Consider the following 24,172-nt stretch of genomic DNA (forward strand, 5'->3'; position numbering starts at 1 on the left):
CCTTAGAAAACAATGTTATCAGTTAGGGATATCACGAAAAAGGAAATAATCAGGGATGCAGAAAGACAGTCTTAGTTTTAAGCATTAAATAGCAGCAAGTTAGGAAATCATGAAAAATGGGTAAGAGTCAGAAAACTCCAGTTCAGAGTCAGAAGCATGGTGTCATTTGGTAAGGGAGATGTAAAATTATTTACCATCTATAAAGAAATCATGATCTTTCCTGAAACTAGCCAGGAAACAAACTTGGGAAAAGGAGTAGGGAAGTAGCCATGGGAAGGGCTTGATCAATTTGAGCAAGTGAAGTCAGAATAAACATTAGGTACTTATCAAAGTGGTACCAGGCAGAGCAGGACCTTCAGGAGAGGGAAGAGTTATCAATAACCAGATAAACAGAGATGTTTTATACTTAAGGCTAAGCATATACGGTTTTGGAAGAGTTTTTAGTCTCAGTTTAAAGTAAGTTAAGGCTTATTCTCATTACAGCAATTTGGAATGCTGACTGGAGATCACATTACAATTTCTTGCATATGTATTGGTGCTTCCTACCTAAAATGCAAAAAAAAAACCCCAACCAAAAAACAACCAACAAAAAAACCCCAAACCCAATGATTTTCCCTCAGGTATAATCAGAAAATAGGACACTGAGACTGGCGTTTGGTTTAGCTACAGGAAGCGTTAGACATGGAGTAGTGGCTCTGTCCATCTCAGGAATTAATACATCACATTCAATACACAATTCAAGTCTTTCCAAAGTATGAATGTAAGAATTACCTGAAATGGGAGCTGTGACTGATGGCTGTATGGGATAGGCCTGCTGAACAAATGGCTTTACGCTGGAATAAAGAGTTACACAAAAATCATACACCATGCCATTCACAGTAAATTCCATTAGAGCCACACAGTATAAGAAAAGACACGGTTAATGACCTTTACCCACACACACCTCTCTTCCTTGCATAGCATATTTAACAGACAGACAGTAAAGAAGTAATAAAGAAAGGGTGAGATGAGAATTACACCCATCATCTTAAAGGCAGAAGCTCATCTGTGCTGTCATGCAGCAAGAAACCTGACCCACCCGTTGCAACTGTCGCAGCAAACAGGGATGGTGACTGCTTTGATTCCCAATAAATCCAGAGGACACTGCACTACAGGGGTACAAAGACTCCCGTGGACCTTTGACCAGAGGGGCAAAGGCTTCCTTAAATACCTTAAATAAATTCCCCTTGCCTCCAAATACATTGCTCACGTATCTAAAAGAGGATGGAAGTATTTGTACTGGAAACTTATTCACAAGCAAAACCTCCCCAGCTGTTTCCCTGGCATTATCATTGCATCTCACCATGCAATGAGAGAAAAAAGGAGTGTACCCATTAGGTACTCAGCCTCAGCTTTGAGGTTTGGAATCCCTTACAGCTTTTTGAATGTGAGTTCACATCCCTGTAAAGGCTCTTCCTTTCCCTACAACTGTCTTTTCCTCCTTCTTGGAAAAATGTGCAAGTTCTTGCCTCATTGATAGCTTCTGGCAGCAAAGTGCACAAGCCAGCCCCACACTGCATATAGAAGCACACTTTAATTTTCAGACTTACTCTTGTGAGGATCCAGGCTGCCCCGTTTGAATCATGCCCGGCCAAAACTGCAAGAGGAAAAGCAAACAAACAGACCGACAATTGTTTTCTTTGTTGAAAGATTTTGGATATTTCTGAACAAGCATGATTCCTTTTGCAAACACAAGTGAAAGCATTAATCCATTCATTCAGCCTTAGTTTTCTACTGAACGCTGTTAGAGAATACAGGGGTTTTTTTGGGACTCGGCTAACAACTTACCCCAGGTGCCCCAGGAAATGTAGGACGGGGAATTCCTGGCAGGCCCAGCTTGTTGTGAATAGCAGTAGCTGAGACTATCTGAGCTGATGACATTGCTGCCATGTGCTGGAGTGCTTTGTCCTTTGCTGTCTGATCCTTTAATATGACAATTACACGGAGTCTTAAAACATTTGGCACAACAAATGATGTTAAATAACTGCAGCTACAAGCACATAACTAAAAACTTAAAAAGCCACACAGAAAATGCAAAAATAGCAAACCATGCAGGGAAAAAAAAAAAATACAGCACGGAGTCTAACACTCAAGCTACCTCAAGGCAAAACCTCCTCTCAGACATACATGGTAGACCTGAATTCTCACAGTCTGCTCTGCCAACACGCAGGAAGCTCTGGGAGAGCAAACTACTGCCCACTTGTTTATCTGGGCAAATTCTGCTGATTTTAAATCAGGCTGGACTAAACACAGTGTGCTGCTAAGGCTCTGCCGGCAAGACAGGGAGCACTGAGATTTGAGCTCTATCATTTAGATCCAAGAGAAGTTTGCCTTTCGTATTATGCTGTAAGATGAGAACACGGAACTGCGACTGACTCACAAACAATGACAGATTTTTTTTCATGCTTACAGGTTTAGAAACAATTTGGATTCTGTTTTACGATAAGTATTTTAGAAGTTAAATCACAAAAATATAAATAACATTTTAAACTTCCAATTCTGGTATTTTACTGATTTACAGTGTTCCCAAAGAAAACAATCAGCCATAAAATTTCTGCTGTTTTCAAGCATACAGGAACAAGTTTAAGAAAAGACGGGTTGTTATCGATTACTTGTATTAGAACAGCGCTGGGAGTCCTAGTCACTGCCAATCACGTATGATCACAGAATAGAAAAGGAAAGCCTCTTAATGCAACAGTGTTAACTAAGTGGGTATCTTAGGTCAGGTAAAAGTAACAACGGACCGTTACTATCTGGTAAAGTGGGGTTCCTCATCCAGAAGTACTGTATTAATAAGTGCTAATATTTAGGTATGTGACTTAGAATGAAGGAACACAAGCAGTATTAGGCAAGGAGTTTGGGGGATTTTTTTTCTGGTTTTATTTTTACAAGCAAAGTAGCAAGCATGCTGGCAAGAGATGCATGCTCTTATATACGATATATGCCTTTGCACATATGCTCCCTCTAAAGCTTGTATGTAGTAGTACTATAGGTGAGCACTTTCTTCCTTTGAATAGCTCCTTTAGAAACAGCACAGGCTGAAAGTACAGGAAAAGCTAGCCAAAATCTCTGCCAAGCACAGCTAAGGTACATAATACTTGGTTTAGTTAAAATACTTACCATGCTTGTTACCTGGATACAACAACAAACAGTTTATTAAAATACTTGTGTAGAATAGCAGATTCTTAGCAAAATATGAACAAAATAGTAAGAGACAAAGGAAGAGCAGTTTGCTCAGCATTAATATCAGCTTTAAACGAATGCATTATTTTCACCTAGGGACTGATTCATTAAAAGGAAGGCGGGGGCGGGGGGGGAGGCTAACAACAAAACACAGGGGAGGGATAGAGGGATAACCCTCACCTCCCTGAGTGAAAGCTGCAGATACTGAATGAAGGGGATTGTCTCTGAGCTTGTTTCCCTGAGCCACGCGAGGAGCCCCTGCGGGATGCAGCCCGGGAGGGCAGCAGGTGGAGCAGGGGAGTAGCTGCTCCAGCAGCATCCCTGCTCCGCACCTCGCAGGGTGCCAGCCTGAAGCGCAATGGCTGTGGCGCTGCCTGCAGCAGCACCGACACCTGCGGGCTCAGTGCGCTGCCTCCTGCGCAGTGGCACTGGACACTGCTTTCTGAGCGGCCCGAGCGTCGGGGACTGCTGACCGTGCACCCACAGAGCAGCTTCTGTGCAGTGCGTGGGAGGACACGGCACCCATCGGTGTGTGAACAAACCTCGGCCGTTTCTCCGACTTGTAGCTTTCCCATAGAACCACAACCAATTCACCGGGTAAGAGCTGGATGTCACCTCTCACTCACCTCTGCCTGCCCCAGGGGTAGGAGGGTGCGCACAGCAGGTTTGCTCATGGCATGTTTTACTGGCAGCCTTTGGATATCTGCAGACCACGGGGCTAAAAACCGCTTTGGTGGGTGTTAAAGAGGTGGCAGTGCCCCATGATTCACGCAGTTCTCCAGAAAGCTGACCTGCTGCACAGTAAGGACACTCGCTCTTACCATGAAAACGAGGAAATGTCCTTAAGCAATATGGAGATGTTAGTCCCACCGAACTTTTCTGTTCTTCGCCCCTTTTTTTGTTAGGTGAGCGGGCTTGGAAATGCCAAACCGTGTGAGTCTTACCCGCGGTCTGCTGAATTGTAACAAAACCGAATGTACAGGGGATTGATACCCCCCTGTGTGTGAAATGCATGATTTGAGAAACGTGTCTGGGTCCTACTAACCTCCAAACTACACAAGCACTGCTTTCGTGACTATCTTGCTATTCCCCAGAACTGCTGTGGCACTACAGCCTCCTCTCCTGCAACGCCTCACAGCTGCAGGCAGCTACGCTGTGCCACCACGTGAAGGTGCAGCCGGTGCCTGTGCTCCTGCCAGGTTCCCAAACTCATACCGTTCTGCTGCTATAATGCCCTTACCATTAGGAGGAACTGAACTGAAGTAGAATTTAAAAGCAAAAGCTTTGTTAGAGATATACAAGTCCATAGCTGGGAGTTGCCTGAGCCCAGGGGTAAATTATTTATCTGTGCCATAGTTCACCATGCCTCACTTCAGCCACCTGAAGTCTCCAGTCTAAGGCAGCTGGCTAACCCCCTGCTATTGTCAGTGCAGTAAGCACCTACAGGGGACAATGTATTTCATCCTCACCAGGCATTGAAACCATCGGGAGTGCATTACTTTCTGTAATTATTGCTGTCCAAGGACTAGAAGAGGAAGGAGCCTGGACACCCAGCTTCTACATGGCACCAGCTAGGGCAGGTAAATCCCACCATAATAGATGAACCAAGAAAAATTTTCAAAGATTTACACTTCATTTAAGACCTTCTGTTCACAAAAGGAAGGACACTTAGACTGTCCTGTGGAGCTCTTAGCTGCCATTAGCAGTGAGCCTGATGATCCTGAATATTAGGAACAGCAACAGTAATTTTTGGAGGGAGAAAACATCTTTTGTTTCACAATGTGAGAAGAGATGTGCCCTCCTTCTTGTCAGTTGCTGCTTTTCACCCTAGAATGTTCCGCATTTTGTGGTGGCAATTCATCTCATCCTCTTTGACCGATTATATTTTCAGGAGGATGGAGAGAAAGCAAAAATGTTTAGCATGACAGCCAGAAATACAGCCCTTGCAACAGGGCTAGTCTTGAGGAGTTTCAATGACTCCTACAAAGTTTCCCAATGGTGACAGATCTGTCAGCTCCACTGGAAATCAGCAGACTCAAGCCAACACACATCAATGGGAAGTTTCACCTTTTGTAGGCTTAGGAACCCCTGCATAGTTGGAGGATCAGTTTTTCTCAAAGTAACTGTTACTTCACATTCAAACATCAAAGAAATCAAACCCAAAGTCAAATAAAAATACATAAGTGAATCTGACTTCCATTGGCAAAAGGGTACCTTCAGCTCCAGGAATGTTTTGGAGAGCTGCAATGTGGTGGCCTATGCTTGTATAATCAGGCACACTTCATAATCTTCAAAAACAAATAGGAAATCCACATTTTAAAGCTGTTTATTTAAACTGAAATATTAGCTTGTCTGCCACTTAAACAAACAAGTATATGTTAGGGGGGTTTTATGCCGTAATGGAGAGCACTCGTAACAAGGAGGGAGTAACTCTTTCTTCCTATCATTGCACTGTGGTTGCTTCTGGGATGAAACTTGGTAACTGATTAATAACACACAATAGTATTACATCACAGTTTAGGCAGCAAGAGAAGTAATATATCCAATTAAAACGGCAGGGGTAATTTAAACAGGCAGATTACGGTAATCACCCAGGTTGGAATTTGGCCAGGACAAATGGGTTAACACCCCTACTCTAAACAGGAACATTGTGGGATTTTTAATGACCTCAAATAGTTAAGACTTTGATTTCCTATCTTGTCTGAGACAGAAGGGCTTTGCTTTTGCTCTCACTTGTGCTGCTGTGTAAAGCCGGAATAAATCCTTTCGGGTCAATGAGGTTTACACTGACGTATGTAAAATAAAAGTTTGGGCCAGCGTGCTGCAGAGTCCCGTGCTGAGGTTCAGCAGAGGCTTGGAGGGACAGTATCTCCTACCGAATCATTAAATCCTGCCAGAGCTTAAGGTATTCCTTGGATAGTCCCAGCTGGCCCTGACCTGGCTTGACCCTACTTAATTTATGAGCTCTGATGGGACTGCTGCTGCCCAGGAATGACACTGTACTAAGTAACAGACTGCACTCTTAGATCGCTGCCTTCCCCTCCCCATATAAAAGTCCTCTCTGCTGTGGTACGTAATTAGTAGCGACTGTTACCAACGTGAATTTACAGTACAGTGAAAATCTGGTCTAGTTCCACTAAACCCCTAAAATATCGTCACTGTAATGGAGATCAGGATCTGCCTCCTGTTTTAGCTGACTGCTTCTGGCTGCAGTTGCTAACACTTTGGTTTTGGAAGGTGTAAGTGCTAAGAATCTAATGCAAGGAGACTACGTAACTTTTAATGAATCAGGCCCTTGAGGTTTACTTTTCACCCATTATTTTTGGAATGCAAAATACATAGTTAAATTAGATAATAACAATTCCCCAGTATCATCCAATTATGAATCTTAATATCCATAAAAGCCCCACATGAAACAAGAGTTCTACATGACAAGCACAGAAGGATATGTGCTTGACTTTCTTTTAATCCAACATAAACAGAAGAATAATTCAATCAATCAGTTCAAATGAGTTCTACAGCAAAAAATAAAAACTGTTAGCCTAGAATGTAGAATGATAAATGGGGCTTTGAATACCATGTTATCTATGACTCTGGGAAAAAAATCAAGACAGTATGAGGAAAAGTAAGCACAACAGAACACAGTATTAACTCAAGAAGACTTAAAACCCGTACCAATATTTAAAATACAAAACTTTTCTTGTAAGGGAAAAAAAAAAGACATAAGAGAAGAAACAACAATTTGCTCACAAAATGGGTATTACAGTAACACTAACATAAAATAGATTCCTAATAAGCAATTTTGCAGATGTTATTTCTGCTCAGATCTTGCATTGATTCAAATAACCTTTGCAATAATTAGCTGTAGCTCAAAAAAGATAAACAAATCATGACAATATACAATTGTTCTGGACAAAAGATAGAGAGCACTTCAGTGTTTCTAGCCCTGATCTCCAATTTGCTTATTATTAGAGAAGACAGGAGTAAATACAAAAGCTGGCTATTTCAGCCAGGCAATAGCTAATGCCAAGAAGAGAATGCGCATTCAAAGCTGTCCCAACTTGCTGCCTAATGAGTAGCAATTAATTCATCTTATTGTATTTCAAAATGCTGAAGACTCCATTCACATCAAAGGGAATTTTTCAAGGCTTTTATCATTGTTCATTTAAAAAGTATAGAGCTATCTTTAGCATTTTATAATTGACAACAATATTTTCTTTTTATCCTTCAATGTGGTATGTAGAATAATGGATTTTAAAACATGTAATACATGTGAACTATAGGCATTTTCATGTTTCTTTTTGTCTCTGTCTAATTAATCTTGCACTATGAAAAAATATGTGAAATGAAAGTCTAAGACAGATGTATATCCTGCTGTGAAGACCTTTACTCTCTATTTTATGCACATCTTCAAATCCAACTTTTCCCCCGAATGGACGGAGGTGACTTGGGTAACCTATCAGTGCAAAGGTGGGAAATGCTGCAGCGTAACACTATGGGCTGGTGTATTTGACACGGAAATACAACATTAGTCTTAAAAATTCTGCTTTGCCTCCTCCGGCCCCCGCATGAGAGGAGATGTCATGAAGAGGAGCTGCCTTTCAGATCTGTCTCCAAGGACAGCTTTATCTCAATCACTTTTTCCACTTTCATGAGAAGAAATGTCTCTAACTTCAGGAAGATTTTAATTACCTCAAGAAATCATGATTAACATGTCTAACATAGGAGTATTTTCCTGCTGTAAAAAGAATTAAAATGCACAACCCTGGAAAGGCTCAAGCGCCATACCGTCCTAGTTTCAGCTGGGATAGAGTTAATTTTCTTCTTAATAGCTGGTGCAGTGCTGTTTTGGATTTGGTATAAGAACAATGTTGATAGGACACTGATGTTTTTGGTTGTTGTTGGGTGATGTTTATACTGAATCAAGGACTTTTCAGTTCCTTGGGCCCTGCCAGTGAGGGGGCTGGACGGGCACGGGACATTGGGAGGGGACACAGCCAGGGCAGGTGTATTCCATACCACGGGACGTCATGCTAAGTATATAGACTAGGGGAAAAAGAAGGAAGGGCGGGACACATTTGGCATTATGGCGTTTGTCTTCCCAAGTAACCATTATGCGTGATGGAGCCCTGCTGTCCTGGGGATGGCTGAACACCTGCCTGCCCATGGGGAGTGGTGAAGGAATTCCTTGTTTTGCTTTGCTTGCATGCGTGGCTTTTGCTTTACCTATTAAATTGTTCTTGTCTGAATCCTCCAGTTTTACACTCCTTTCTGATTCTCCTCCCCATCCCTCTAGATGAGGGGGGAGTGAGCGGGCGGCTGCGTGGCTGGGGTTAAACCACCACACATTCTCTACTGGTGGTGAAATGCAGCAACAGCATTTACACTCAAAACTTCTTTTTCTTGCAGGCTAAGTATCCATCCATCCAGAGTGACTGTAGGCACTTATCATCAAAGCAAAGGGACTTTGCTGGACTAAGCAGACTTTATGGCACACAGGTGAGGTTTCAATCTACTATGTAAGCTTCAATAATACTCTATCCAATGCTGTGGGTGCAGATAGCTCTGAAACCCTTCCATCCATTTTGATTTTTGCAGAAGATAAACACAGAAGGATTCGGCTGAGTCCTCTCCTCACCATAAGCAGGATTCAGACCAAGGTGAGACAGAAACATGTCTCAGTATAAAATAAACTCAGCAGGTACTTGGGGAACAAGAGTTATTTGTTATACCCTTCCTTCATCAAAGGAAGAGACCAGCAACTGAGGTCAACAGGACAGATTGGCCACATCCTGAAAGACTGATAGGAAATTATGAAGAAAACTGTTAGCAATGGGTGTCAGCTAGGGGAAAGAGCCTCTGTCCCATGCCCCTGCAATCCTCAAGAGCCTGCCCGTGACTTATTTCAGCTAAAGCAGCACTGGCACACAGGGAACGACCAGTATCTCTGCAACACTCTGCCTCATGCATGCATGGGAGGTGCTCAAAGAGGATGTCTGGTGGCAAAGAGGAAGAAACATGGGAGACAGAGATGGCCTCGGGTCAGAGCTGACTGAGCTCATAGCTATGGACTGGCATGAAGGACCTCTGCATCAGTCCACAGAGTGCTTTTCCCTCATGCTGTAGGTGGGAAACTTGACATCAGATGCATGTGGTTCTTTTAAGTAGTGACTGCTCCCCTAGATGCCACCAATCACAGGTTGAACAGGGTAATTGCAGATGGCTGCTCATTGTTAAAAGGGCAAGATCAGCCCAGGTCAGCAGCAGTGCTTCCCTTGGCCATTTTCTTCTTGGTCACCCCTTCACCAGCAAACACAGGCAGCACTTGCTCCAGGAGAATGAGAGTCCATCATCTTCCTGAGGGGGTTGATGGGGTGGTCCAGGCTGCTGGCAGAATGGCCCCCGTCGAAACAATGAGCACTTCTAGATGCCAAAATGTAGAATCTTGTCTTCCTTTCACATCAGTGATGTCCTTCTCAGGCAGTTTTCAAAGGACACTGGACCATACAGGTGGTTCAACACAGAAATCAAAATGGGCGGTAGCACTACTGACTCGTCTGGAGGAAAGAGGTTTTATCTGAGATCCAAAACTGGCATCTTGTCCTGCTTCCAGAGGGTAATTGCAGCTCCCTGGAGAAACAAGGAGGGCTCTCTTTCTCATAAAGGCATCTTCCTTACAGCACCTTCTTCAATCAAAGTTTCATCTCTTCCTTGCAGGGAAAAAGGGGTCTGTGGGAGGCTGCCACTTCCCTGGAAGGGGCTTGTGCAAGAGGGCAGATGCTGTGCCATGGCACCTAGTTCACTGAGACCAAAAATGGCAAGAAAAAGAGGAGGGAGATGGGGAGAGCCTGGCTCCTCTGCCCTTTCTGGGTACTCCTCAGGCTGGGGGCCATGCAGGAGTCACCAGAGCTGTGCCAGGGCTCCTGGGGAGCTAAATCCTGGGGCAGCATGAGTGCCCAGGAGAGGGGCTGGAGGAGCAGCCTGGGACCCACTGGCCAGCAAGACCCACTGGGGAAGGGCTAGGGCAGCTTTTGCTGACAGTGACACCTGGAGGGCAGCAAGGCCAGGGGCCAGCACATCTTCGTCACCACTGTGCACCCTGTCCTCGCCACGTAGTCATAGAGAGTTGAAGCAAATGCCCCTGCAGAATGTTGGGAACATGGAGGTGGGGGACTTCCTGAAGCAATTAATTCCTTGCACTGAAATGGCAGCTCCCCCACTTTCTACTCAGCGCTGGGGGAGCTGCAGCCCCCTGAGAGGTGGGAAGGGGCAGCAAGGTCTGAAGCCCTTACAAAATATTTTGTTGCCCTAACAGATCTTCCCTTCTTCAGGCAACTCCTTGAAACGGAGAATTCTATTTACTGCAAACAGCATCTAGACTAGAGGTCTCAAATATTATAAGGGTTTAGCTAGCTTCTGCCTTCTTTGGAAGGCTTTAATAAAAACCAGACAGCAGGTGCAGTACCTAAAAATATGTTTTGCTTTATAAGTGTCCTCATATTTTAAACTATTTTGGACATTCAGAAAGGGAAATATTTTAGAACAGTAAATCCAATATTTTTGTTAGGCTCCTAGGCCTGTATTTTGGTATCTAAGTGGGCTTCCTGATTCTTGTAGCCCTGAATGCTCACCAGCCCCCTGCAAAACTCCCTGGGAACCGCTGGTGCCAAGCGCCTCTGAAAGTAAGGCCACCTATTTAAGTACTTAATTTTAGGCATCAAGGATTGACATTTTAAGCTTAAAATGCTACATATCTCTGTATTATTGCACCCTCGGTTAAAAAGCAGTACGTTTAAGTTGTCTTAGTTGTTCTTTATGAACCCCAACTGCTCAGCCAGTGCAGCTAAAAAGCCAGCCACCAACAGCCATACAAGCTTGCCAGCATGCTGCCCACTGTGGACGAAAAACCCAGTGCTTCTGTCAAGGGGGCCTGTTACAAAGCCAGGCTGTTATTCTTACGCTGCAGTTTCAGGATTGTGGTAAGCATCTGCAGTGCTCACCCCCTAGTATTGTGAAATTACTTTCTGAAACATTTTGCTTTTCAGCTAGAACAAAAACATGATTTGTTCTCATCTGGTGGTGGGGGGGGGGGGGCGGCGGGGGGGGGATCGACAAAAAGAAAAAAAGGAGGGAAGTAAAAGATTTACAAGTTCCTTCACTTTTTATTAAAAAGAAAAAATCAACTGCAAAAACTGCCAACCCCCCTCTTCCACTTTTAAGTAATGTGAAAAAAACACAAAAAAAGGGGTCCCAAGATCTCCACTGGAAAACTTGAAAAAAACAAGCAATCCAAGAAACCCCTATTAAGCATTTCCAAGAGTTTCTTTTTAGCCTTAGAATATATTTTATGGAAAGCAGGGAAAATGGGGACATATACAATTCATCACATCAGATTAAGCAAACATACTTAATATTCCCTGAACAGGACTCTGACTGAGGCTCTCCAAAGATTAAAAGTCAATATTTTACTTAAAAAAATGAAATTTCAGGGAATCTTGTAAATAGTATGTAACTTGAGGTGATGCTAGATTGTACTCTAGAAACACCTTATATAGTTAGAGAAATCTTAATAAGCTGTGCTCTCTGGCACTTGGAATAAACAATGTATTTTAAGTATTCTTGATAGCATTTCAAAAGCACAGACAAAAAACATTTGGGAATGGAAAACAATTACCCCAATTACCCCTCTAGAAAAAGCAAAAAAGAAAAAGCGTCTACACAAGTGCATAAAACCCCTGTGTATTTAAATACACTTCTAGCACTTAAATATTAAAAAAAAAAAAAAAAAAGGCTAACGGGTTAAAAATCAGGTTTAGGTGCTGAGCTGTTACAAAGAGTAGTTCACTTTGCATTTGGACAGTGTTAAAACAACGTTTTTAATGTGGATGCTAGTGCAGAAACTAGAGATTAAACACAAAGAGACGCAGACAGCTACCACATGCAGGAAAACGAGGTTACAGGCACGGCAGCACCAGGCGCTCGCCCATCACCGCGGGGAGGAGGAAGGGACAGGCATAGCAACCACAAGCCCAAAAGCAGAAAAGCGCATACCTTCAGCTTGGAATGAAAATCACGAGATTTCCTTCTGGCAAGAACCTGAATGTGACTAGACACCTGCAGGGTAGGGGAAGGGAGGAAACAAAGGAAAAGCCTGTAACCATGGAGATGAAAAGCCCCCTACAACTGGGCAAGCCAAACGTACCTTAATGGCGGCTTGAATTTCTCGAACTTTCTTTCTTGCTAAGACCTGTATGTGACTAGAGACCTACATTGTTCAGGTTTATAGGGAAAAAAAAACAACAAACAAACAAAAGAAAAACAAAAAGCAAATCAAATTTAAAATGTCTATTTTTTTCTTTTTTAAAAAAATAACTTTTCTGAGGGGAGGAAGTTATTTGCATCTTCAGTAAGCTCTGCTGTTAAAGATACCACATTCCCAGCCAGATACCAAGCTCTTAGCTTAACAATACAGGTCATCACTGCAGTGACTTGATTAAGGGGGGGGGAAAAAAGAAAAAAAAAAAAAAAAGTGTAACCCACCAGGTTGTGCATTCAGCTATAAGATAGAAGACAGAGTTCGCAGTTGGACGCAGCCCACGTGCTTTGGTACTGATCCCATCCATGGCCAGGCCCTGCGCTCTTGTGCGGGGAGCCAGCAGGATTTCTACCCCATTTGCCAGGGATGCAGACGCCCACTCGGACCATTTGCCACTAGGCTCGAGACATAGCTTGGCACTGATAAGTTTTATCCATTATTTATTGTGTTCTGCAGCTCTGCTGAGGAGCCTGAGGCTGCATTTTGACCTCACTGAAACGCTTTAAATTCTGGCACGAATGATAAAATACTGGCACAACATAGGTCCCTGAACCTGTGCTGGCTTCCTCGACAATCTCAGCATCCAGTCCACAAAGCACTGATGTAAGTGGGGACCGGTAACTTGACATCAGCATGACTGATGTCCAGGTTTGGCTCATCGTCATTATATTTTAGTAAGATGTGTAAACCCAGTCCCACACCAGACCAGTTACTGGTCTGAAGTTGTTGCCTGTGCAGTAAAGGGCCTGGGCCCACATTCACATTCCTGTTTGTTCAGGCATGTACTGAAATCCATGCTATTGATGATGAGGATTTAATGATGCTGCCCAGCATCACTCGGTAGTGCTCAGCATCCTACAGCCCTCTGTGAGAAGGTTTAAAACTTGCAACGCTGGTAAAAACCACTACAGAGAAATATCTCACGCTTGTTTGACCCAGGGCATACTGTATCAGGTGTTGCACATTTTTCCTAAGTTAGTTACAATTCCTGTCTGGGAAAGAACAAAGCAAATGAAAAGGAGAAACAAAGCTGGATTTCCTGCCTCTATAGGACTACTCCATGACGACAGTACCAAAAAGCCTGTATTTTTAGTAGGGAAGCAAACAGTAATACATAAATGTGCACAGCCCCTGAAGGCCACCTTCAGAGACTTGTCCAGGAAGCCACTCAGGAACCAGTTTGCAGTAATTTAGTTACACTATTGCTTACTAAGCAATTTTGTAGTCAAACACGTAGACCAAGTTTTCACACGTGTTCATTTGTTTTGCTTTCAGTGGGATATTAGTACTGTTAAAGGTTATACAAGAAGCATAATCGTAACGTTTAATTGCTCAGTTGAAACTCAAAAGTAACGCAAATCAAACTTTTCTGAACACTGAATCTAAAGTGATTTATGAATCACTATAGAGGGATGTACAAGTACAGAGGCAGAACATGGCCATATGTCAGCCATCACAGCCTTCTTGGTTTCACTGCAGCTCTGTCAGCACATGCTAGCCAAGGATCTAGCCCCAAGGTCTGCATTTTGACTCCTGATGCAACTTTAAGATCCCAGCATATCCCCTGACTCTTGGAGCTTGCGTGGGCATAGCAGGGCAGAACTTGGGACTTGGACTTTTGTTTTAGATTTCTTTGCCCATCTTTTGTTTGCTCCTTCTCCACGCACTGTGGCTTTTCTCCGTCTCGTGTCTTTTTTCATCCCTCGTACATACATTTTCTTCCTAACTGACAAAGGACACCACCCAGGGAAAAAAAAAAAATAAATCACCCAGTTCAAAGTGCTTTAAACCCAAGTGCTGGCAGCAGGCCATCTTTGTGTGCTGACTGAGCGTCACCTTACCCTGCGCTACGAAACACGCCTAGCATGCAAGTGTATGAGCCTCTGCCTCCCCCTCTGTCACGCACGTGGGTGGGGAGAAGGGGAATCTCGCACTTGGTGTTAGAGAAAGCAAGGGGACTCTGCGATTTGCGAAGCATTTTGAAACAGTGCAAGGGTTTAGTAACCACTGCATAAACTACACAGAGCATGTGCCTTCTATGAGGCTGCTGATCACCGTGGATACTATACATTAAAGGATTTAGTCATATGAGATAAGTTAGTGGTTATGTGATAATCATCTGAAAAAGACTTAAGACTGGTTGGATGTTTATTCTGACTCTTTTGATGAATGAAATCTTACTGTGGTCACAGACCCGGAGCCTAAAGGCTCTTCGGGAAATCTTTTAATTATTTTTTTCATCCTGTAGCAAGTACTGCCCATGAGCTGAAGCTGTGATTATAATCAGTCCTGCTAGATTGTTTTTATTTATTTACTGCTCATATCCAAGGTTCATAAACTATGTTACATAGGCAAATGGTCTGGACTTTTAGAAGTTCCATTATCCACCATCTCAAAATAATTATTATATTCTGTAACTGTCCTGATAGAGAAATAAGGCACAATGTTTTATGGTTCTGCTTCAACTTCTGAATTTTTTTTCCCCGAATACAGGGGATAATGGCTTCATGTACACATAGGTTAATAAAAAAATGCATCCTCAAACCGCAACTGAAATGATGCACAACATAAAAACCTGGAGTTTAAAATATTTTCTAAACAGCATGTATTTAATCTGAAGAGTGAAGTCAATATATCATCTCATCAGAGCTCAAGCACAGACAGCCACTGCAGCCAAAAATGCTATATTTTGTCATTCACTGACATGCATACTTCCCCACTGGGTTATTTTACCTGCTTCCTGGTCCGTGTCTTCCCTGTTCTAAGTTTGATGTATCTGGCTATCAATTCATTCCTACCTGAAACAAAGAAAAATTCATGATAAGGGACAAGCAGCATCACATCCATAAACACCATTAAAATACCATACTTAAACACATGAGCTCCACGCAGATGAGGCTTATGTTTTCTTACACCTACTCCCCTTTGCAAAATATTTATCACTATTTCTTCTTGTTCATCAGCATTTCTCTTCCCTCTCCTTAACAGACATTTTATGTGCTACGCGAAATACAGAGGGCTATGCGGTTCAGCATCTTCCCACCAAAGTCCTGCATCTGTTTGCAGGCAGAGGCACACCTTGGCCAGCAGTGGTGCCCAGGATGATCTCTAACTGGAGAATCCCCCATATTGGGGGCTGACACAAGGTCCAGGCTCCTCTGGTTTTGCTTCCGACTGTGCTGGGTGATGTTTGCCCCTCAACCCACCTAGAGACCTGCTGGGAGGAGCAGCTGCTCTTGAGAAGGTCATGTGCCACCCAAACCAAAGCACCAATCACCCAGATGTCACAGTTTTGCATCAGCTTTTCCCCAAGTTTTCATGCTACAGGGAGGACAGCAAAATCCATCCTCCCTGCCAGGAAGCACTCTGCCTCCTGGACTGACCGTTCAGCAGGTTGTCAATCACACCCTTAATTCAACGCACCAGAGTTGTCACCCTGCGGTGCCTACGTTCCTGCTGCAGCGGAGCCGATCAACATGGTGGTTTGTTATTCACAGCTCTGTTTCTCTCAGAAATAGTATTTCCAAGTTTCTAAAATGGCTATTTGACTCTTCTTCAGTCACACATTATGCTACCTAATACAAACTAATGTTTTCTTTCCAAATAATTTCCTTCCTAAATATTGCTGACACAGAAGATAACACAGTTTTATGTGGTGCCCTGTTTATTTTCACTGCTTACTATGTTACTTCTCCACAAGTTGTAAGAACTTAAATACACTTGTTCAACAAGTCCTAAGTTATGGAGTTATTTGCATTCAGCACAGGGGATAAGCAGCCCATGTGTAGAAAATGAGAAAAATTATTTAGCAGCAAGCTGAAAATGGGGAGGTTAAGAACATAACTTGTCACCCACAAAGTTATTTTAAAGTGGATGAGTACATAGCTGGGGAATGCAGAAAGTTATTATATCAACCAGGCTCAAACTCTTTCAGTTTGATGTTGTGGGGTAGAGACAGGGAAGTTTCAAAGTAGCCTGCCTATATCTGAAGGGCATTTTGTTGACTGGAAGACTGAAGACAATTAGTCAAACTAGACCTTCATTTTCCTTCTTATTTCTGTCTCTCCCTCTGAGCCTTATTTTACACCCTTTGTATCAAATGCCTCATGGTTCCTGTCTCTTCCGTGGTTTGTTTGCTAAATGGGTACTAGAATATGAAATATCAACATGCTTCAGAGTAGAGCTTTGTTTCCTTTTTTGTTTTGGTCCGGACTGTGTGCCAGGTTTCCTGCAATGCACCACTGTAATGGTGACGAGAGGTTTGTAATTCTTCAGCAGGTCTCTTCAGGACAAACTTCCAAGAGGTAAATTTTGCGTGAGCAAACAGTTGCACAGACAAGCAGCACTTCTTGCACACAAATGAGGGATTTCCATATGCAAACAGAGGAGCAGTTTAGTTAACTAATTTCATGCAAAGCCACTGTCTTTTGGCTGGACAGAAGTTCTGCAGCCTGTCGTGCCCACAAGGTACCTGCCATTTGCAGTGAACAGGAGCCTTTGTGTTCATGGGGTGAAACTAAGGAACGCTTGATCTCTGTATCTCTCTGTTCTCATGTGTTTTCTCATGTTCTTCCTGAAGTGAACAGTTCACTTCAAATTTGGAGAATAAGTTTTCATACTGGTGCTCTTCCCCTATGTCCTTGTGCTGTAACAGCAGCTACCTCACAGTGACAGAACTGCAAATTCACTTGCAGGTGCTGGGCATGGACCGAAACGAAGCTGCTCTACTCTTCGTTAATATTAGATGGAAAAGTTATACAATGGAAAAATATCATATGGTTTGGGAAAACAAACTGACAGAGGTCAAGAGCCTGAGGCCACGGCAATGAGAAGGGAGCAGAAAAGGTATACAGCGATGGCACATCCTACTAAACGTGCTTTGGACAAGAGTTTTCAAAAACCTTCTTGCTTGGTACTTCTTATACCTCTGAAGTGTCCCTTTAGTGAGTACTAGGCTAGCAGACAGCAAAGAGGTGCACAAAAATTAAAAGAAAACCAGGAAGAAGCACTTCACCGCCTGCAACAGAGAGCCCAAAGGGTCGGTAGCCTGCAAGAGCAGCCCCCTGCAATCTGGTGAGTTTAGAAATCACCGCATTCCTGCAATCACCAGTAAGATAGGTGGTATAAACACTTCCATATCTCTAAACGCACATTTTCATTTAATTGGGGAATGCCCCCCTTCCAGAAACTACCTTCTTTGCACATCTTCAGGTACGTGCATACATTAAGCACACAGACTAGTTTTTTTGGTGCAAAAAGCGTTGTCAGATTGTCCTTATCAGCAACTGGCAATTCTGCAAGGTCAGCGACTCTAAAAGGGGGGTTAAAGGATGTGTTGTCATCTCTGGTCCCTCAGCCTGTACTGAAGATGCTTCAGATACATGGTCACTGCACGAGTTACAGCACAGCCACCCCTTGCCCGTTAGTGCAGTCCTGCGCAGCCCTCAGCCGTAGCTGAGGAAGGAAGAGTTAAACCTTCTCACAGTTTCACAGTTTTCTTCCCAGGCAAGAGCATTAAAAACCTATTTTTAAAGGAAAGCTCAGATTCCCAGGCAGCCACTTGACAGGAAAAGCAGCTTCATAAAAAACACCAAGTACTGAAAGTCTAGACTGTATTATTCAAAATACCAGTCAAGTGCTGCCTCCAGTTGAGCCCCAGTCCCTCAACGAAGTGGCCTGAACCAAGGAGGGGTTTCTCTAGCCACCACCTTAGCACAGCAGGGTTATGACTAACAAGACTGTGGTTTTGTAAAGTGGTCGCTTCCCCTTAAGGTGAAGTCTAACAGGAGCCTAGCTTGAGAAGAGTCAACAGGGTGAAATAATTTGCTTAACTTAGATGGAGGAAGAACTCTACAAGGAAGCATGCAAAGTGTCTGAGGAAACAGCCTTAGGTTTTCCTTACAGCCATATTTTCCACACAGCAAATAAATATGCATCAGATTTAGCCAGAGCAGGAGATACTGTAGCCTCATGAGGCTCACTAAATACCTTCTGCCCAGGCAAAATGATCTGAGAAAAGTCATAAATTCTTTTTTGGACTATCAAAAAGCCACAAACACAAATACAAGCACTGCCTGACATATACAGACAGACATCCCCAACTAAAAGTTTACAGCCATTATGTTATCTACCAAACACTGGTGACTCTTCTTTACCAACTCTGACAGATATTAACAGCAAAGATCTTATCTCCTGGTCAGCTAAGGCCCAGAGAGGATTTTTAAACTAAGGAAGGCTTAATAATCCTAAAAACACCCTTTCCTGTTCTTGGGAATGAGAAGACTCTGAAACCAAAGAAAGCTCAAGGAACTTCTTTAATTGGCCATTAGAAAACTTAGGGTGAAAAATACTCATTAATAAATAGAACTGTTTTTCTCTAAGAAGAGCTCAGCTGTGGAAATACTTTCCATACACGCCTTCCCTCTCTCTCCCTGTCATATATAACTAGGAAATTGCCTGGCAGTTGAGAAGAGGTCAGGTTTATGAACTGTAAATGTTCAGCTCCTTCTTCTTGTCATCTGCTGTGACAGTCTCCTCCTCTGAATGCTTTAGTTCAGGTATAAAAAAGAGGTGTGGGGAGGTGCCCGGTCAGATAAAACATCTTCATAGCACAGAAATATTTTCCAAGGATCTTGAAAGGATCAGGAAAGGACCACAACCAACATTTTATTTAGGCTTCTTCTTGTGGTTTGGTTTTTTTTTTTCCCCTTTTAAATTCAGGCTTTACCTGTCATGCCCTTCTGTACTGTCAGTACAATTGCAAACTATAATTCTCCCTGGACTTCCTCTGAGGAAGAGGCATTTTACACAACAGAACATCTTTTTTAGCCATGGCAGAAAGTATAAAGGAGGTTCAGCTAGAAAACAGCGCAGATGCTAGAAAACCTGCGAGGCTTTGCGGGGTGCCAAAGCCTCACCGTGGCCCCCAGGGCAGCCCCATTCCTGCCAGCAGGCATGGGCTCCCTCCACCTTCCCAAGTATTGCCCCGTCCCTGAGGAGCAGCACCCCAAACCAGGGAGCGTGCGGCGATCCCAGACACCTCACAGGCAGCATGGAGGACTGACATTTCTGCTCTTCTTGTTCAAAATAAGTAGAAGCAGCTGCAAAGTGGGGAGGCTCCCACCCGCCTCTCCCTGTGGGAGGCAGTTGTTGCTCTAACAGAGGGCCCTTGTGCAGGGAAGCCTCCCCCACTAACGTGATTTCAAAACCAGCCTAAAGCAGCCAAGCATCAGCCCCCACAAAGGTCTCCGTGAGGCTCCCAGGTGCCACCCTTGGTGCTGAGGGGGGGTTCGGCCCCACTCGCCCAGCATGGGCAAGGCCCCCAATGGTGAAAATCACCCCCTGGGTGAGGAGGGTGTAAGTGGCAACCCCTTTATTGCCCAAAATCAGCATCACCACCTCTGTACAGGGGTCACCACAGGCTGTACCAGGACCTACGTGAGCAGCTGACATGCCCCCAGCCATGCTGTGTCCCTTTCCCCAGTCCCGGCCACAGGCATCACTGCTCAAAGCCAGTTCCCGCCAGCAATAGGGCAGCAAGCCGGTGCATCACATCCCTGCAGAGCTGCCGGCCACAAGGCAGGCAGGCATCTTTATTTAGAACATTAATGACACAAATTAAACCTTCTCCCTCCCAGTAACTGGCACCATCCGAATGTGATAAAAATAGGCAAGTGTGGGAAATCAAGTGGGTTAGCAATTTGAAAATGAACAGCTAATTTTAAAAAGTTTTCATACTCAGCAAAACAATTCAAGAAATGACCAAATGGCCTGTTCTTTTCAGATAAGGACATACTATGAATTTCTCCAAATTCTGTGAGACTGTGGCTCAAAACAGCCACTTCACATCCTGAGTGCAAAGTCTGGGGACAGACCTGCACAAACATTTCATCTCCTAAGTCACGCTCATGGCCGTATTTTCACCATGGCAAAGCTTTTCAGCTGGTTTTGGTAACCTCTATTTCTGGTCACCTCTCCTCCAAGCTGCTATGCAGCCTGATGATCTCAAAAGTGATGCGCTTGTGCCCAGGGGTCAAATCTGGAGAGTTACCAGGGTTTTGCTCGATGAGGAGCCTGCTGCCCAGCTCACGGCTCCTCAGGCAAGCGTCCTCCTGGGACAGCCTCTGCGAGCAGCACCGAGCCCTTTGTCTGGCTGCTGAGCGTGGGCCAGATCCTGATACCACCCGACATGGCAGGGGTCCGTGCGTGGACATCATCAGCAGGGACAGGCTGGTTTGAAGGCTTTCCTCCATCAGAAGGTGGCCACAGGGACATTGGGCGGCCAGGCTGGTAGCCCATGGAGAAAGAGCTGCCCTGCCACGTGCTGCGGTGCCCAGCCTCGTTGCTTTTCTGCTCCGTTTCGCCGGCAGAATATCTGGCTTTGGGAGAGCTTACCTAAAATTTGCCAGTGCCGCTTTCTGAAGACGCTTTAAAGCTAAATTGGCTAACAAAAAGCCTCTTGTAGATAAAAGAGCTCTGCAAGTCAACAACTGGCTAAGCAGTTTAAACCCCTAAGTAAGGCATCCTCTATTTAAACGTTATAGGCAAATCTAATTTAAGCTTTTAAAAATATTATGGGCAGGTGTTTAAGTCGTCCGCACACTGGGTTTTGCGAGGGCTTCGGAGGGGGCTGGGCGGCGCTTCCCAGGCAGGCAGCATTTTGTTCAGACAAGCTTTCTGCAGAAGGCCACGTGACATAGGCCAAATAAACAGCATCTGGGGATTTTCAATTACAGACCTTCACCCAGCATGCCTGCACTGTAATCTCTACCAGATGAGGCTCAGGCCTCACTATTTTCAATAATTCACACACTGTGTACACATAACATGACAATAAGGGCATTCATGCAACCGCCTGATTCGCACATCAAAGCTCCCAAATGGCCAGCTGTAAGCATGCTTACTGCTGAATAATTCATTCTTTTCAGAGGCTTGAAAAAACGCTCAGCGGGAGTTGGCAAGCTTGTGTTCTTTCCTGTGTGGTATGCTAAACTCAAATTTTGAAAGAGGTACGGCCCCACTAAAAAGAGTCAGAGATCCAACTATTTAAATATGCGTTTGCGAGCTTTCGGATGGCTGCTCACAAGAAAAAAAAAAAAAAGAAAGAAAGAAAAAAAAAAAAAGGTACTATGTTTCCAAGTGGGTAGCGGAGATCAGATGAAATAGCCTACATGTTTTCTGGGGCAGGTGCTTAATAGAAATAAGATGATAAAACTGTTTTCTGGATGGTAAAATATTTTTTTACATCTATTATTCCTTGCGAAGTATCGCAGATATACCAGAGGCATAACAGTTATCAAGTTCAGCAAACTTGAAATTTCCACATACTTAGCATAAATTTGCTACTATATGGCAAACAAGGTTTTAGTTCAGACTAACACATATGAAAAAGGCAAACACAGAAGCATCAGAGCTAATTCTGTAACTCCTATTTACTGTTCTCACAAATATGGGTTGAATACTCATTTCTAGCTGATATTTTAACAACTCCAGATTTGCAGCTGTGTCTCTGGACATTTAGCTTGCAACCAGTGAGTGTTCCAGATTTTGAAAATACTTTGGCTTTACACAACAGAAGCATCATTTCTTTAAGGAAAAAAAAAAAAAGGGCAGGGAGGGAGAAAAAAGAAGGCTCTGCTTCATAATATCAAGTTTTCTTGGCTGTCAATCAATGCCAGAACCAGCAGGATCAACTAGTTGTGACCTCTCCTTATAGCAAACACATGCTGCTTACCAGCTGTGGACTGTGTTTTTTACACCCTTTTCTCTATCATTCAGAATGGCTTCCTCCTAATCACAATAATCCCAAAAGTGCTAAAACATATCAATCGTCCTCTAAGCCCTGCCTACAAAAGGCCAGCCGTCCGGCCTTTATGGGCTTGTCCAACAGCAGCTGATACTTCATTCAACTACAAATCCAATTTAGCAGTTACAAGAGGTTTAGCATCACTGGAAAAATATTGGTGTTGATCCTGCACTCTTAAGTCAGCAAATATTCCTTTGCCATATTGTTTAGCTTTTTCTGCCGTATTTACACTTCTGCTGGATTTCCCTGAATGACTTCAACAACAGCATTTAACCTCTGAACTGGTAATATTTACAGTTGATCAAACAGCGATTTTTAAAATATGTTTACCGCAATTAGAAAAACATGAGACTATTTGTATTCCAACTGTTACAATTCTGAAAAAAAAACCCCAACCAACAACCCTAAAAACAAACACAATCATTTCATTCAAAACAATAGAGCACACTTTATGTACTAGTTATACAGGATGTTACTTATTATAGCCCTTTGGGCAAGTTCGTGGCAATTCTTTCACTTACGTATTTTTAATTGCCAAGTGAGCCAATGCAAACGCTCCCTTGATCCCCCTCCACATTTTTTTTTCTTTTTCTTTTTTTTGTCTTTAAAGCAGCAGTATATGTAATGCCTTAAAGTACAGATGGGAGACCCTACCTAGGGAATTTACTATTCCCTAGCCCAAATCTGCAGATCTGTGGGACCTCTCAGTTGAGGCACCCTCTAATAATGGGCATGTAAAGCAGGAGGTAACTCTTCCAGCCCTGTGAAAGAGAATGGGAGCTATTTTTCACTCGCTTTGTAGCGAAAATAATCAGCCTCAAACCTGCATCAAGCACAGGACCTCCATCTCTCTGCACCGGCACTTGTCTGGGTGCTGGGGTTGCCAGCAGCCAAGGACATGGGCAGGTCCCCACAGTTCTCCAGGCAATGGGGGGGGGGGGGGGGGGGGGGGGGGCGGGCAAAAAAAATAACCGAGAGTCTTAAACCTGCTGGAGCTTGTTACTCAACTCTGCACCGAGTCCTTCAAAAGCCAAAGCTCTGGCTCTGGCTCTACGTAGGGACCATGCACAAAAGCAGCCATCCCAGGGCAGGACCGGGAGGAGACAAAGACCGCAGCGTTCCTAAAATGGGTTATAGGGGCTGCCCGAGTGGGGTGTGTGTATGCAGACACACACACACACACAAGATTACAATAAGCCACTTAAGTATTATTATACACAAATGAACTGCCTGAAAAGTGTACGGTAACTGGGTTGCCCAAGAAGACAGGGAAAAGATTCAAGAAACAAAATAACTGAAATAATCCCTACGGATGCTAATGAGCAAACAATTACAATGACTCATTGAAGTTATATCACAATGATACTTCCAAAGAAAAGAAATTTTTTCGTGTATTGCATTAAAACCACCAACAATAAAATAATCCCAGATTGAAGCAATAGCACAATTTGATTTATACAGCAAAAGGGAAATGACCTAATAGTAGCATGGAAAGATATTCTCCTCGTATCAAGTCTTAACCTTTTGGTTTTTATCCTGGCTTCAGTTTTAAAGAAAAGAATGAAAAAGACCCATAGACACATCTGGTTCAAAAGTCTTCATTGACACTAAAGCAATGCATTGGATTCTGTTTGGCAGGTCTTAATACTGGGAAATATTCCACATAAGCCGTGTTTATTAATTTTCTTCTTTTGAGTTTTTAAAAACACAGACAGAACATATTTCAAAGAGGAGAGATCCAGAGATGTCTCTGAATATTCATTAATTAGTATTTTGTCAGTGTCAGTTGTCTCAACAAAAGAAGGTTTTATGACTTACTCTAAACCCCA

At 43.5% G+C, this 24,172-nt stretch overlaps 1 protein-coding gene across 11 annotated transcripts in view; it reads right to left on the reverse strand.

Annotated features, from left to right (window-relative positions):
• The window catches only part of TEAD1 (TEA domain transcription factor 1), a 161,680-nt gene that overhangs the window by 32,118 nt on the left and 105,390 nt on the right, over positions 1 to 24,172 (reverse strand). For 2 of the 11 annotated variants that reach the window (XM_055721973.1, XM_027810357.2), the window contains 7 exons: positions 15,272 to 15,336; positions 12,425 to 12,487; positions 12,274 to 12,336; positions 3,160 to 3,171; positions 1,828 to 1,962; positions 1,590 to 1,636; positions 772 to 833 (listed from right to left, as the gene is read on the reverse strand). In XM_055721973.1, coding sequence (XP_055577948.1) covers positions 772 to 833; positions 1,590 to 1,636; positions 1,828 to 1,962; positions 3,160 to 3,171; positions 12,274 to 12,336; positions 12,425 to 12,487; positions 15,272 to 15,336 — 447 coding nt within the window. Of the gene's footprint in view, positions 1 to 771; positions 834 to 1,589; positions 1,637 to 1,827; positions 1,963 to 3,159; positions 3,585 to 3,651; positions 11,266 to 12,273; positions 12,337 to 12,424; positions 12,488 to 15,271; positions 15,337 to 24,172 lie in introns of those variants that run through there. The other 9 variants (XM_055721976.1, XM_027810355.2, XM_055721979.1 and 6 more) reach the window with 7 other exon arrangements.

The sequence above is a fragment of the Falco cherrug genome, chromosome 10 (assembly GCF_023634085.1).
Source record: "Falco cherrug isolate bFalChe1 chromosome 10, bFalChe1.pri, whole genome shotgun sequence".
NCBI lineage: Eukaryota > Metazoa > Chordata > Aves > Falconiformes > Falconidae > Falco > Falco cherrug.